This window comes from Cibotium barometz, chromosome 45 (assembly GCF_041138505.1).
Source record: "Cibotium barometz isolate CiBa-2024 chromosome 45, ASM4113850v1, whole genome shotgun sequence".
Lineage (NCBI taxonomy): Eukaryota > Viridiplantae > Streptophyta > Polypodiopsida > Cyatheales > Cibotiaceae > Cibotium > Cibotium barometz.
This window is the reverse complement of record NC_141090.1, coordinates 13,711,931-13,727,043: the sequence shown is the minus strand read 5'-3', so window position 1 is coordinate 13,727,043 and position 15,113 is coordinate 13,711,931. Positions and strand designations below refer to the sequence as shown.

General features: G+C 44.6%; 1 protein-coding gene across 1 annotated transcript in view; it reads left to right on the top strand.

Moving 5' to 3' along the window:
* The first annotated feature begins 4,327 nt into the window (after positions 1 to 4,327).
* NRPB4 (RNA polymerase II, Rpb4, core protein) overlaps positions 4,328 to 15,113 on the top strand; it is a 53,704-nt gene continuing 42,918 nt past the window's right edge. The window contains exons 1-2 of the mRNA XM_086783074.1: positions 4,328 to 4,481; positions 6,132 to 6,240. Of these exons, the coding sequence (XP_086639200.1) occupies positions 4,427 to 4,481; positions 6,132 to 6,240 (164 nt within the window). The 5' untranslated portion in view covers positions 4,328 to 4,426. The remainder of the gene's footprint in view (positions 4,482 to 6,131; positions 6,241 to 15,113) is intronic.

Here is a 15,113-nt window from a genome sequence, read left to right as displayed (position 1 = left end):
GAGAGTGATGAGGAGTGGTGTATGTGTCTTCAAGAAGTTGGATTTCAGAAAACACAATTCCAACTGCATCAACTATTTGTCATTATATTAGTTTTTTGTGAGCCTATATCCCTCGGATAGCTTTGGAGAAAATTCTACACTGAACTTTCACATGATTTTTTGTATGGCTTGTAGAGAGGGTGTGTTGATGTTGGTGTTTGTCTTTTTATAGCAAAGAATAAAGCTCTATTGCACATGCAAGAGCTCTTACAACAATATGGTAAACGGCTACATGATTTTGAAGGGTTGCCTATTCCTGATAGATCAAGTGTTGCTACGTCAACAATGGTTGATGGAAGAGATGATGTTTGATTCAGTTCAATAGGCTGATTTGTCTGTATCCATGGAAAGGAGTCTAAATAGTTGTTAATCAAGAGCATTTGATACTATTCTTGAGGCCGTTTATTTGAACAATGGTGGTGTTTTTTTCATTGATGGACCAGGTGAATTAGGCAAAACATATCTTTATAATGCCTTGCTATCTCGACTATGTGGAGAGAATCAAGTTGCTTTAGCATGTGCATCATCCGGAGAATAGCTGCATTGTTACTTTGAAATAGTCATACAACACACTCACGTTTCAAAATCCTATTGGTTCTTAATGCCTCTAGCACATGTGGTATCAAAGGTAATAGCCCATTGGCTGAGGTGTTGAAGCTTACAAGGTTGATCATTTGGGAATGACACATCGGTATGTCTATGAGGCATTGGACAAGACATTAAAAGACATTACGCAAAGTGATATTGTGTTTGGTGGGAAAGTTATGCTCTTTGGTGGTGACTTTAAGCAAATCTTACCAGTTTGTCATGTGAGAATATTGTTGATGCAATGTTGTGCCGATCATATATTTGGAGATATGTGCATGTTTTAAAGCTCACCCAAAACATGCGGGTCAGACAGAGTGCATATGATTGTACAAAACTAGAATTTGTTAAATGGACTTTACAAATTAGAGATAGCTCTATAGGCCATCCAAATAATCAAGGTAGAGTGGTAATCCCACCCACGAATGTTGATCCATGGAAACTCCCTTTTGAGTTTGGTTGAATGGGGTACAAAGATGTTCAAAGAGTGGAGGATTATGCATGCTTCTTCAAAGACCATGCTATTCTTGCACCATGAAATCTAGAGGTCGATGAGATCAATGAACTAGCCTTGAGTGCCTTACCTGGTCTTGAAAGATAATACCTCAGTGTAGATATGGTTGTTTCATATGAGAATAACATAATATTGTATCCAATTGAGTACTTGAATAGTTTGAATTTAGGTGGTGGGTACCCACCTCATCGCTTGATATATGCTCCTATCATGCTGCTCTACAATTTGGACCCTTGCGCGGGGACTTTGCAATGGTATCAGACTGATATGCAAGCAATTTCACTCAAGGGTGATGGAAGTAGAAATTGTTACAAGTACAAACATTGGAGACATGGTCTTTATTCCCAGGGTAACATTCATACCAACTATGCTTTAATTGCCTTTTAACATGAGAAGGAGACAGTTTCCTGGAGGCTAGCTTTTGGTATGTCAATAAATAAGTCCTAAAGGACAAACATTTAGTGTGTTGGGGCTTTATTTGGCCACACAAGTATTCACACATGGACAGTTGTATGTTGCTATGTCATGTGTTAGATCATCTGATGCAGTGAAAGTGTGTATAAAGAATACGGTGTATGTTGCTATGTCATGTGTTAGATCATCTGATGCAGTGAAAGTGTGTATAAAGGATACGGTGGAACATGAAAGCATCATAGAAGGTTCAAACGAAGTCTACACAGCCAATGCTATCTACACAAGTATTCACACATGAACAGTTGTATGTTGCTATGTCATGTGTTAGATCATCTGATGCAGTGAAAGTGTGTATAAAGGATACGGTGGAACATGAAAGCATCATAGAAGGTTCAAACGAAGTCTACACAGCCAATGCTATCTACACAGAGGTATTGCAAATGGCATGTAGAAGAATGTAAATGTAATCTATGCCCAAAAGGTAAAGAATGAGCTATTGATACAATAGTCTACAAATGTCAGAGACTCCATTCCTAGATATCTCTATATCAATCAAGTAAGCATTTGAAAGGAAAATGCTTATAAAGATTTGACATGTGCAATCTATATTGTCTTTCTGGCTGTAAGTGTGCATATTTTCAAGTTGATTGATGTTTCTTTTAGAATGATAACTATTTTATTGTGATGCGAAGACATAGAGTTTAATAGGAGTTGGATGGCAAAATTCCTTCAATTTTATCTCTCACACTGGTGCTACCCTTGCCAGTAATATTAAATTGATATATATTAATCTGCTTACATTGTGTGGATTAAATGATTGACATTAAGGTAAAGCCACCATACAAATCCACAATATGGAGTGCCCCATCTATTGCTCAAGGGATGGTTCAAATTGTTGAGATGGCTGTAGGGGCTCGGTGAGTTAATGTTTGTTTTTTTAAAACATTTGGATAAGCAAATGTTTTGCTTTTGACTTGCTTTCATTTACAGTGGCTTTATTTATTTTTCTTACTTGACTCGAAATACTAAATGTCCACAGAGAGAGAGAGAGAGAGAGAGAGAGAGAGAGAGAGAGAGAGAGAGAGAGAGAGAGAGAGAGAGAGAGAGCTCAAAATCTTGAATTGATATCATGGGTATATTGCTTAGCATGGATGTGGAAAGGAGATCATTTACATTTATTTATGGTGATGGACAAGATATTGAAGGTATCTTTCTCGACGTTTGCTATAATATAGTCATCATTGTTTACCATAATCTATTTAATTTTCATGGTTTAATTGTAGACCCCCTCGCGTTTTGGGAATGACAAGATATTAAAGGTATCCTTCTCGACGTTTACTATAGTATAGTCATCATTGTTTACCATAATCTATTTAATTTTCATGGCTCAATTGTAGACCCCTCGTTTGGGAGGCAGGACAAGCAACATCACCTCTAATGATCGAACTATTAGAGAGCACATGTGTATTACGGTATGAAAACTTGCTTTTTATGTAACTTTTGGGTTTTATGTAAATATAAATTATTATTGATTTTTTATTGCAACAGGGAATATCTTTATTTTTTGGAACCTACATTATTGCTAGGTTTGTATAGTTGAGACACTTACAACGACAGCTTTGGGCTCCTTCGAATTTACCAGGTAAGATTGCGGATCAACTTCATGTACATGTAATGTTTGTAGACTATGAAAAGCCTAATAAGTTAAATTTTCGGTGCATAGACACTGGACGTTACATAATTTTCTGATTTGCTGTCCACAAGCTTGTTCAAATGCCATTCGTCTCAAATATTGATCCACTAAATGAGTTTTGTAAGGTTTTATCTTTTTGGTTTTTTCTCGGCATAAATTAAATCTTGCAATAGTTAATGTATCTTAAATATATTTTTTGGACAGATAGAGGAGAGGAGTATAGGCTTCCAAGGAGAGATAATCTAGTCACCCGAAGATTGTTTTAATGCTTGCTCAGGTGTGTTAAGATTGTCACCACTATATTGGGTTGGAATGCTAGATATATATTTATGTCGACTTTGGTGTGTTCCTATTTAGGTTGCCAAGTTGAGGACCATGAGGCCCAAAATGGACTGCAAATATAGGGGTTATCTCTACTCTCCCTCGAGGACGAGTTTGTGTTTTTATGCATGCAAGAATACTATTGCTTGTCAAGGATGGGTCATGCCACTTGTGAATACAAAAAAGCAATGCCATTATGTAAAAAAAAACATCATGAATACAAAAAAGGAATGCCATTATGTTAAAAGACATCATGAATACAAAAATCCTCAATTGACAATGATATTCCAAGATTTTTGTGATTTTATTTTTCAATAAAGAAGATGGGAATGCCTCCTGGGGTTTATCCTCTTGATAGCACCCTTGCTTCTCGAAAGGGAGGTACAAGGTTCGAATCTACCACCCCCAATAGAGGAAAGTGATGGCATCAAATTTCAATACCCTTGGAAAAAGGAAAAATAGGAAAAATAAAGAAGAATGTAACTAAGGCCTTTTTTTGGGGTGAAAAAAACAACCAAAAGGCTTTGATGCCCAGGAAAAATGCAAGGACAACCTAATAATAATAATTTGTTTCCCCCCAAGAAAAACAAAAATGCAAGGAGAACCTTAAAATAATAACTTGTTATAATAATTTGTTTACCGCCCCTACAAAAACCAGTCCTCCTCCTCAGCTTCACGACGCAACCCTTACTGCTTGCCCCAGTAATAAGTGTAAGTTAACGGCCCTTTTAGGGTCCATGCACTACTGTTCTCTGCTAATTATCTCTTTGATTTCTTTCTTTTTGGCTGAAGTTTGATGATTTTACATGTGCATCGCTTTAGGGTAGGATTTTGCTAATTAGTTTAGCAGCTTCCAAGCTATGGCTTCCCACAACCAGGAAGAAGAAGATGCTGCAGAACTCAAACTCGGTGCAGGTATGACCAACCAACTTACTTGTTTGCATGTGTGGCAAATGCCCATGGTGGCTAGCACGGGGGCGGCTCTGTTCTGTGTTTGGCAAACGTATTATGTTTGCATGTTTCAGAATAATGGTTGCATGCCTTGCCCATCATGACTGTGGTCATGATAGGGGCGTTCTTTAACTAGTCTCATGATCTAAATCATACTCCATGATATGCACTGTTGATTTTTTGGTGGAACATTGCCAGTGCTAACAAGTGACGCTCTCATCATGCATTTCCTTACTCCGTTATCCTCGTTAAATGGCACCTCATTAGCTCCTTGATGTTTGTGTCGAAAACCATAGTGACTTCTTTGTTCTACACTAGGTTTTTAGAATTATAATCATCTCGTTAAGAACTTTTGCATGATATATAATATTCCACATATGATGGCCATGCACATGTCATTGTCTAAGTGGCACCCACATTAACAAGTATCTGCCATGTTAGCACATATCCGCCACATCATTAATAGAGACAAAATTTAAATAGAACTTCTTTCAAGGTTATTTTTGATCTAGTGATGAGGATCCATGGCCTCCGTGCCCTTTGAATTTTTTGTATGGGTCTGAGTACCATTGGCACGCATCTTCTGGGTGAAGTGGCTCTGCGTGATATCGATTAATACTAGGGAGACCACTTATCAGTGGCATACAATTATCAATGCAAATGCATACGATGTACATTCTCATCTAGGAATCACAAACAAGGATCAAGAAATAGATTGCCAGAAGAGGGTAGTTGGAGAGAGACCTTTTTGTTGGCAAAGTGTTGGTTGATTTGTATGCCACGTCGTTTGAATAGGCAGGGTTTTTGTTCCACCTCTTTCATTTGTCATAAAGGATAGCAAGTAGATCAGGGAGAACCATAGGGTTGGGAGCCGAGTGATTTCTCAGGATATCTTTGGTGTTTGCCTGCCCAATAGTTGCATTTTCGATAGCATTCATGAAGACCATTTACTGGAGTAAGCATATCAGTAGATAGTTACGGGATATCTTGTGGGGAGTTTGCCCACTATCAGCTAGAGAGAAGCAACCATGATCAGGCGTCAGCTTGCTATTGTTCACAAACTCCCTTCAGTTTGGAGGAACTAATTTCAGAGGCATGATCAGGAGTCAGCTTGCTATTGTTCACAAACTCCCTTTAATTTGGAGGAACTAATTGCAGAGGCATGATCAAGAGTCAGCTTGCTATTGTTCACAAACTCCTTTCAATTTGGAGGAACTAATTGCGGAGGCATGATCACTGTATACGTGGTTATTTTTAGGAGATACCCCTTACACATGCCATCACTCTAGCTCTCTAGTTGCACTGTTCTCGTCTCTGATCATGGTTTTCATCCTCTTTTCTCGGCACAGTAGATTGAGTTAGTTTGCCTTCACCGAATGTTTAGTTACTCCTTGATATGAGAATTTAAATCTTGTTTTATTTTAGATCTATGGATTCTTAATAAGCAAAAGCTATTCTTAATCCCTCAAATGTGCTCTAAGACTGATATATTGTTGAGAAGGATTTTAGCTATTGGTTTTACTTTGATTGTCAAACATGGACATGCTTCCATTCAACTCAACAAGACGAGTTCGGTTCAAAACAAAATTGGTTATTTTTATATATATTTTCCAGATTTTGAGAAGGCTAAGTGCCTGATGAACTCAGAGGTAGCAGTCATTTTGGAGCGAAAGTATGAGCAGATCCAACAGCTTGCTGACGATCCTGCATCTCAAGTATCACAGTATGTTTCTCTCTGTTAAACAAAATTGTCTATGAAACATTCATAACATTCTTTCATTGTGTAAATTTTTGATATTTTCATGCTACTGGCCATCCTCTATGATGGCCATCCCTGTTGTGTCTTCTTCACCTGCTCCCATGTGTTTTGTGATTTTTCCCTCCAGGCCTCCTCATTTTCATTACATTCTTTTAAGCTGTGTGCTATTTGAGCCAATTCTCTCTGTTGGGCCTGCTGTCAAAGCAAATTATTATCTGTTCCTCCCTAGAGCGTTATTTGCAGCTTAACCCTTACCATGTACTTCCTCATGGTGTAAGCTCCTGCTGCATAGCCTCTCTTTTGGAAGCAGTGGTAGAGCTTGAGTACTTGGCAAAAAGCAAAGTGTGTGCCCAACTTTATATAGCCTAGAAAATGTTATCTGCCAGCTGGCTCTAGCCCGAGTGGTTGTGATTGGGCTTGCTGTAAAGCATATCCTATGTTCAAACCTTGGCCCTGTAGCTAAGGTAAAAAACTGTGTGTTTAGGCCAGTCACCTTTGAGGACGCACTCTCGCTTGCGCAGAGTGCAAAAATGAAACACAATGGTGGCAAGCCCAAGACTTCCCAGCCGGCTTCTCCTAGGGCTAACGCCTCGGGGGCAAAAGCCAGAACCAGACGGGGTCTTCCCCAGGACAGAGCCCGGGAGTCTTTGGCTCCAAGAACACGAACAATGCGTCTAAGCTTACTCCAGACCAGAAAGCGGAGGTAGGCAAGACAGGTGGCAAGTTGAGTGTTGAGGAGCTTTCTCAGTACAAGAAGGAGGGTAGATGTTTCTTTTGTCATACAAAAGGACATACTTCTCGGGATTGTCCGAAGAAGCCTCCAAAGGCCGTCGCCGCCTCCACAGCTTCCGTGGTGAGCTCAGCTCCCACACAGACCCCAGCGGCTAACCCTAGTTGTTCAAACCCCGGTGCTTCAGTTGGAGCAATTATTAGCCGGGAGCTCGAAGATAAGCAGAAGGGTGCCCATGACCAGGAGTATGAGCGCAACGAATTACTCAAGTCCTTTGGCTACATAGGTGGCCAGAGAGTTGTTGTCTTGTTTGACAGCGGCAGCACGGAGGATGTGGTGACGGAACAGGAAGCTAAGCGTGTCCGTTTCGACCTGACTCCGGTGGACAAACAGGTTGAGGGTTTTAGCACAGGTATGACAACGAGCGTCAAGTATGAAGCTCTAGGTGCTAAGTTAGTGATTCAGGGTATAGAGTTTATGCGTGACTTTATGGTTGCCCCTCTTGTAGGAGCAGACATAATTTTGGGTATCCAGTGGTTTCACAAGTTTCTTCCTGATGTCAAGTGAGACAAGCACACGTTCCAGATCAATCGGAATGTGTCAAACACCCCGGTGACCATTAAGTGTGAGCCAGGGATTCCGAACTTTCCGCTCATAAGCCACTTACAGGCTAAGCGAGCAGTCAGGAAAGGCGCACAGTGTGCGATGATTACATCCAGGCAGCCCAGACGGTGGCCAATGCTTTCGAGAAGTACTCGGTTCTCCATGAAAAGTTCCAGAAGATTTTTCTTCGGGACAGTCTCCCTCCCCAGCTCCCCCCGTCCAGACCGGAGGATCACAGGATTGACCTCCTCCTAGGCTCGGAACCCCCGAGCAAGTTTCCGTACCGCCTTTACAAGGCAATGGAATCGGAGTTGGACCGCCAACTGCAAGCTGGCTTTATCCGCCCCAGCGTGTCGCCATTTGCAGCACCGATCTTATTTGTCAAGAAAAAGGATGGGTCTTCCCGTTTGTGTGTCGATTATCGTGCACTCAACAAGCTGACTATCAAGAGCAGATTCCCGATGCCTCGAATTGACTATATTCTCGAGAGGCTAAAATGGAGCAAAGGTGTTCTCAAAACTGGATTTAAAGAGTGGGTACCACCAGGTACGGATTGTAGAGGGGGACATCCCCAAGACAGCCTTCCGGACAGAACGGGCCCGCTGTGAATTTGTGGTCATGCCATTTGGTTTGACGAATGCCCCAGCTACATTTAACCGCATGATGATCTGTATTTTTCGAGATTTGATTAGAAAGTGTGTATTCATATTTCTGGACAACATACTCATATTTTCAGCTACAGTTGAGCAGCATGACATTGATGTGGAGAAAGTCCTTAAGTTGCTGGAAAGCAACGAGCTCTACGTCAATGAAAAGAAGTCAGAATTTTATTTGTTCCAGGTGCATTACTTGGGATATATAATTAGTGCTGAAGGCATTCGACTTGATCCGGCTAAAGTGGCCGAAATTGTCAACTGGGAAGTACCTCATACAGCTTATGACATTAGATCATTTGTGGGTATATGCCAGGCATATTCCACCCACATCGACAAGTTTTTTGATCTCTCGATAGATCTCACCGATCTGCTAAAGGGAGTGAAAACAAGAAGGCAAAAGATTCGAATGACTCCACGAGCGTTGGTGTCAAATCCCCACGGATCTTCTCGTGATCGTTCTCGGTTCGAGACTCGAATCTTGCAAACAAACGAACAAACAAATAAGGGGGTGCAGGCCTGACTCACCTCCCAACCATGACAGCTGTGGGCGAGCCCACAGTCTTGGCTGTCTCCACCGAGCCACGAGCTGAGCTAACTAGGTTGACGTACCGACCAATCTCCTCCTCGCGACGTCCCATACCGCCATGAAGCTGCCCTCGCGGGCCTCGAGATTGCTGCCGACCTCGGCTGTGTAAAGCAGGTGCACGTTTGCACTAGATCCAGGCTCCAAGACCATAGAGCTCTGTCACCAGGAGGTGAAACTTTTTGCAGTTGTTTTCTTTATTTACATTTCTTTATAAATATATATATATTTTTCTTTTCTTTCTCTTTGGTTGCTGTTGTTTTCCCCCGGGATCTCTTGGAAGGGCTTGGGCCATTGCAATGTCAGAATGGGTCAGCCAGTGGGACTGTGGACCAGTGGTTGGCTAAGCCTGAGAACTGCACTCAAAGATGAATGACAGTGTCCAGGACATGGCCACTGAATGAGGGCATAAGCTGGTTTACACTAGTAAGTGGCCGCCACCGAAATGTGAATGTATCTTGAATTCTAAGCAAATTCTGAAGTGACCGTAGTGGTCAAAGATGGTCAGGAGACCAGAAGGAATGTAGATGACATCATCCCTAAAATCTAGGGAACTGTTATTTTGGGCAGTGTCGGAATTGAAAAGTCTTTGCGTCAGTTTGTGCAGAATGTCAAGGGGACCAAAAGCTGGCAAAGGACTGTTGTGAGAGTGTGAACCAATCAGGAGATTTTTAGCTTGGAAGATTGCATGTGGAAAAGGCTTAAAAATGTGCCAAGTGTCAAATTTATGTGCATTTTTCACATTGAGAAGGGGGAAGCGTGGGATTTTGGGCTGAATGAGGCTCATTTGCAGCCATTATGGTGGATTGTTGCAGGTTAAAAGAGCTATTGTGGTGCACTCCCTTGTTATTGAGGGTTGAGCTTGCTCCCCACAGCCTCTCTCTCTCTCTCTCTCTCTCTCTCTCTCTTGCAGACTATGGTAATGCTCTCATCAGATAAAATCAGGTACAGTTGTGTGAATTTCATGCTTATATGCAAAGGCTAGTTGCCTCCTTGAACAGGAACCGGTGTAGTTAGTTCCTACACCAAAGCAGGGACGGAAGAGGGTAATAACCTCTTCAATACAACGCTGTTTCAGCACTGTTTAGGTGCTGTTTTTGGGCTGTTATGTTGCCCGGTTGATGCCAGAATGCAGTAGGACTTTGCTAAAGTCTTCCAAGACAGTACAAGGGTTAATTTGGGCTGAAAACAGAGCTGAAAACAGGTCTGTGCAGAAAATTACAGCAAGCTGAATTGTGATGTTTTGGACTTCATTGGGTAGTTTGATGCCTATGGAAGTGAGCCTGTCAGTTGGGACTCATTCTGAGATGTTATGGAACAGTTTTAGTGCAGTTAGGCTGGCAAATTTCTCCCAGAATTTGTAAAACTCAGCTGGTGCAAGTAGAGTGCTCTGTTGCACTCGTGCTTTGTATTTTTCAACTTTTTAACGATAAAGAAATACCGCAAGGGGTGCCGGACTTCGGGGCCAATGTGTTGTTGAGCGAGGGAGCGAGGATTCTGTGATTGTGTGTCTGAGTAAGTCCAGGTTATTTGTGAATGAATTACCGCTTTATGTGTCCATAGACCGGTTTTAAGCTCTCACAAACTTGCGAGACTCTCTATATCCCAATAACTAACCTTGGCTACCCTTTTATAGGCTCTTGGCTGGTCATCAGGCGTCCACACTTGGGCGCCCACCCGTCCATACTTGGGTGCCCTCCCGTTAGTATATCCCTAACTCAGCTCGTCAATGAGCTTGCCTAGTTCCAAGCTTCCCCAAGCCTCGAAACTAGTCTTGTGTGCATGTAGCACACGGTAGATACACACTGTGCACATGACATACTCCCCTTCCTCTAAGAGCTCACTCGTGAGCTCACTAAAAAGCCAGGGTAATCTCTCTGAAGAGTAGTCAATGTCTCCCATGTAGCTGTCAGAATACGTAGCGGAGATGATGACCAGATCTGGGAACACGAGCAAAAACGCAGGCAGAAAAACAGCACAAGAGAGAGAGAGATGTAGGCGTGTAACTCTGGTCTGATATACACAAGAAGATCCCGAATATGATACAAATAAGGTATGGGGGCTGGGGGCCTATTTATATGCCCCCAGATAGGCAGTCGGCCTGCTGAAGAGGCCTCCACGACTGCATCAACAGTCGGCCAGCAGTAGATCAAGCCCACGACTGGCATACATCCAGTCGGCCAGCATCATAGAGGTCCACGACTGATGTCCAGGCAGTCGGCCAGCTACTGATCCTCCAGCCGCCTCAGGGTTGCCTCCCAAGCCTCAGAAAAAATGGAAAAAAATAGGGGAAAAATGCGAGGAGTGAGGAAAAATGATAAAACACCTGATAAGGGCGGGCACACCCACAACAAAGGCCCTGGTGTATAAATCTAGACAGGAGATGACTTCTAACACCCCCTCTCAGCTCCTGGCTGTGTAACCAACCACTGGGAGCTGGGGTGCCGCCTGAGCAAATCCTGAGATAGCAACTTCGTGAAGAGGTCCACCGTACTGTCCTCCGTCGAACAGAACTCCAGCAAGATGTCATCAGCAACGATCTGTTCACGAACAAAGTGCCTCTGGATGACCATGGGTTCCTCCAGTGGAAGCCCAAACCTGCAATGCAACCTCTGCATCCGCACTACCTCACAAACAGCATCACAAACAGCCCGGTACTCTGCATTTGTTCTCGACAAGGCAAAAGAAGACTGTCTCCAACTGCTTCGTAAAACTGCTCTTGGGCCTGAAGTAGATCCCCTCGTGTCCGGATCTCCTCCCCAAACCGAGTCACTCCAACCGCGGAGTCGGACTCCATCCAACAATCCCCCTCCTGTGTACAAGAGTCTCTGATCCTCCGCATGCCGCAGAAACCACAGGAAACGCAATCCTGCCTCCCAAAGAGACGTCTGCAACCATGAGCTCAACTGCCTCATCAGGAAGCTCCCGTCCAATCTGGTGTCCATCAACCAGATCAATGAACCATACAGCTTCTGAGTCAAAAAGGCATCACACTGCTCACAAGGATCAACACCTGTTACGGTGCAAAAACAAGTCCTGGAAACCCGATGAAACCTGTCAACCACCCCCTCTGAATCCGGAACCACAAAGCCTGGAGAAACCACCTCCTTCTGCAAGTAATCACCTGCCACCTGCTTGGCTTTCCGAAAGGTCCCCGTGGAAAGAACATCCTCATCTACTGGAGGTTCTTTGTCCCGAACACTACGAGACATCAGAGCATAAGTGACCTGTTCAGCTTCCTCTGACTCACGAACACAAGAACTACCAACATCAGTACAGGAAAGTTCCTGCCAACTGCTGCCATCTACTGGCAAGCTATCCACCATCTGGTCCCGGAAAGCCCGCACCTGCAGCGTATCCACACTTAAGTGGCCATTACCAGACTGCCACTCATCACAAACCTGAGGACCTGGGGGGGAGAGAGTGCTGAAAGCTTGTAAACTCCATTCTCCACTCCGCCTTCCCAAACCACTTGGCCTGTTGCTTTGCCCCGGAGAGCAACAAAATGCTCCACCTGTACGCCAGTCTTGCAAACCTGATGCACTGACAATAGATGAAAACCAAGTGCCGGAACATACAACACCTGGGAGGAATGCTTCCCCCCTCTGCCATCGGGAACTATCTCCATCCTGCCCTCACTGTGAACTGGGATAGTGGACGTATCACCAGTAAGAATATGACCAGAACACCTGCAGAGATCCTGAAAACCGGAACGGGAAGGAGTCATGTGCCTGGAAGCACCACTATCGAGAATCCACTCCCGAGTATCCGTTGTGGAGAGTCCTCCAATCTCCTCCCTGCCTGAAGAAAGTGAAGCATCGGTGTCCATCACCTCCAGGTGCACAAAAGCCGGAGTCTTCATGATTGCTGCTGAGGAGTCTTTACCCTTCTCGGTCTTCCACTTGGGACACTGCCTCCAATAGTGACCTTTCTCGCCACAATCATTACAGGTCCTCTCTGCCTTCAGTTTCTCGCGGTCAGCGTCGGACTTCTTCTCAGAAGACTTCTCCGATGAAGCCTTCCCTTTGCCCGAGTTACGGCCTTTCGATCGTTGGCCAGTTAAGGCCTCCGAACCTCCACCCTGAGGAGGGTTCGTGAATCGTTCCTCCTGGTCCAGGACCATGGGCACAAGCTCCTCCCACGTGATGGTGCTGAGCCTGCCATTGGTAATCAAAGACGAGTAAAATGCTGAGTATGAAGAGGGCAAGTGTGACAGCAACGTGATGGCCATGTCCTCTGACGATATCTCCTTCCCAGCCTGAAGAACTTCGTGCTGAAGAGCCTGCAGCTTGTTAATATGCTTCCGCATCGTCGACGACTTTGCAGGGCTCATAACCCGCATCTGTACTTCCAAGGAAATCCTCTTCATGGGCGATACCCTGTTGTAAAGAGAAGCCAAATGCTGCCATATACCTCTGGCCAGCGTCATGTGCTTTACATGATTGATTACCTGTGGTGTGCAGTTGAGGAAAATAAACGAACGGACCCTGGCGTTGACACGATCCCACATGTGTGTCTGAGCCTTCCGGTCCTTTCGGGTCGACGGTAACTCCCCTTCCTCTACTTCCGGCCGTGGAACCCCAACAATGACGAAATCAGCGAGGTCGTAAGACTCCAGAACAGATTCCATCATAACCTTCCATATGCCGTAGTCGCTCCCGTCTAACTGACGGTCCACCGGGAACGTGGGGAGTGTCAGGATCTTCACATGTCTCTCGGCCATCTCAAACAGATCTGCCATAGTGGGGATGTACTCTGAAAAGGGTCGGTGGGTGGGAACAAAGAAGAACTAAAACCTGCAAGCGGCTGTCCAGCAAATCAGCCCGCCTTCCTCTTGCTTCTCCTCTTCCCGATCAGCCCAAAACAGTCCACCAATCAGCCACAAAACAGTCCCCCTCTTGCTCACACAAATCCCAAGACCTATCTAGAGCCTAGGGCTCTGATACCATGTCAGAATACACAGCGGAGATGATGACCAGATCTAGGAACACGAGCAAAAACGCAAGCAGAAAAACAGCACAAGAGAGAGAGAGATGTAGGCGTGTAACTCTGCTCTGATATACACAAGAAGATCCCGAATATGATACAAATAAGGTATGGGGGCTGGGGGCCTATTTATATGCCCCCAGATAGGCAGTCGGCCTGCTGAAGAGGCCTCTACGACTGCATCAACAGTTGGCCAGCAGCAGATCAAGCCCACGACTGCATACATCCAGTCAGCCAGCATCACAGAGGTCCACGACTGATGTCCAGGCAGTCGGCCAGCTACTGATCCTCCAGCCGCCTCAGGGCTGCCTCCCAAGCCTCAGAAAAAATGGGAAAAAATAGGGGAAAAATGCGGGGAGTGAGGAAAAATGATAAAACACCTGATAAGTGCGGGCACACCCACAACAAAGGCCCTGGTGTATAAATCTAGACAGGAGATGACTTCTGACAGTAGCGTCCTCCTCAACCCGATCCTTCCACTTGATCTTGTATTCCGTGGTAAGCGTATTACACAATCTTCGTGTTGGGGTAAAGGCATTATGCCCACCCTTATAGTGTGTACAAGCCCATAAGTTATAGTACATAGTACACTTAGTACATTTAATGTACTAAGTGCACTATGTGTACTAGTGCAATATACATGTGTGATAGGGGAGTCACACACTTATTATTCCCATGAGTTGACTTATCCCCATATGTCTCTCTCTCTCATGTTCTCTCTGTGTATGTCTCCCACATGAACTCTAACCCTAATTTTTCTCTCCCATTCAACTGGTATCAGAGCTTAGGTAGCTGTCTTGATCCTCTCCCAGCGGCAAGTAGAGCTTATCCAAATTGTGAGGGTGTTCCATGTGAACAGTTTGAAGTTGCATTTCAGGCTGTGGAGCAGGTGCTTACAGATAGCGGCTAGCTTGGGTGTTGCAGGTGTCAGCAGCCGCCATGACAGGCAGTGCAGCAAAGCGCTGCACAGCAGGTAGCGAATAAGTCGTAGGCAGCGTGACAGTTGCAGCAAGACGTCAGACTCTTGGCCACAAGGCGTCACACCACAGGGCAGCAGCGCTCGCAGCAGGTGAGGCGCCCAGAGCTAAACGCTAGGTGTTGACGGGCAGAGCTACGCGTAGAAAACCACAAGGCAGCTGAGCTCGTGCGCTTGCATAAACGCGTTGGGCGTTACAGTCTAGCTTCGACGGTTCACTAACGGACGAGGAGCAGACGGCGACGGTATTGACAACTGCCATGCTGTGAAGTGTGTTGTGCGTAGCGTAGAGATCGAAGTGCG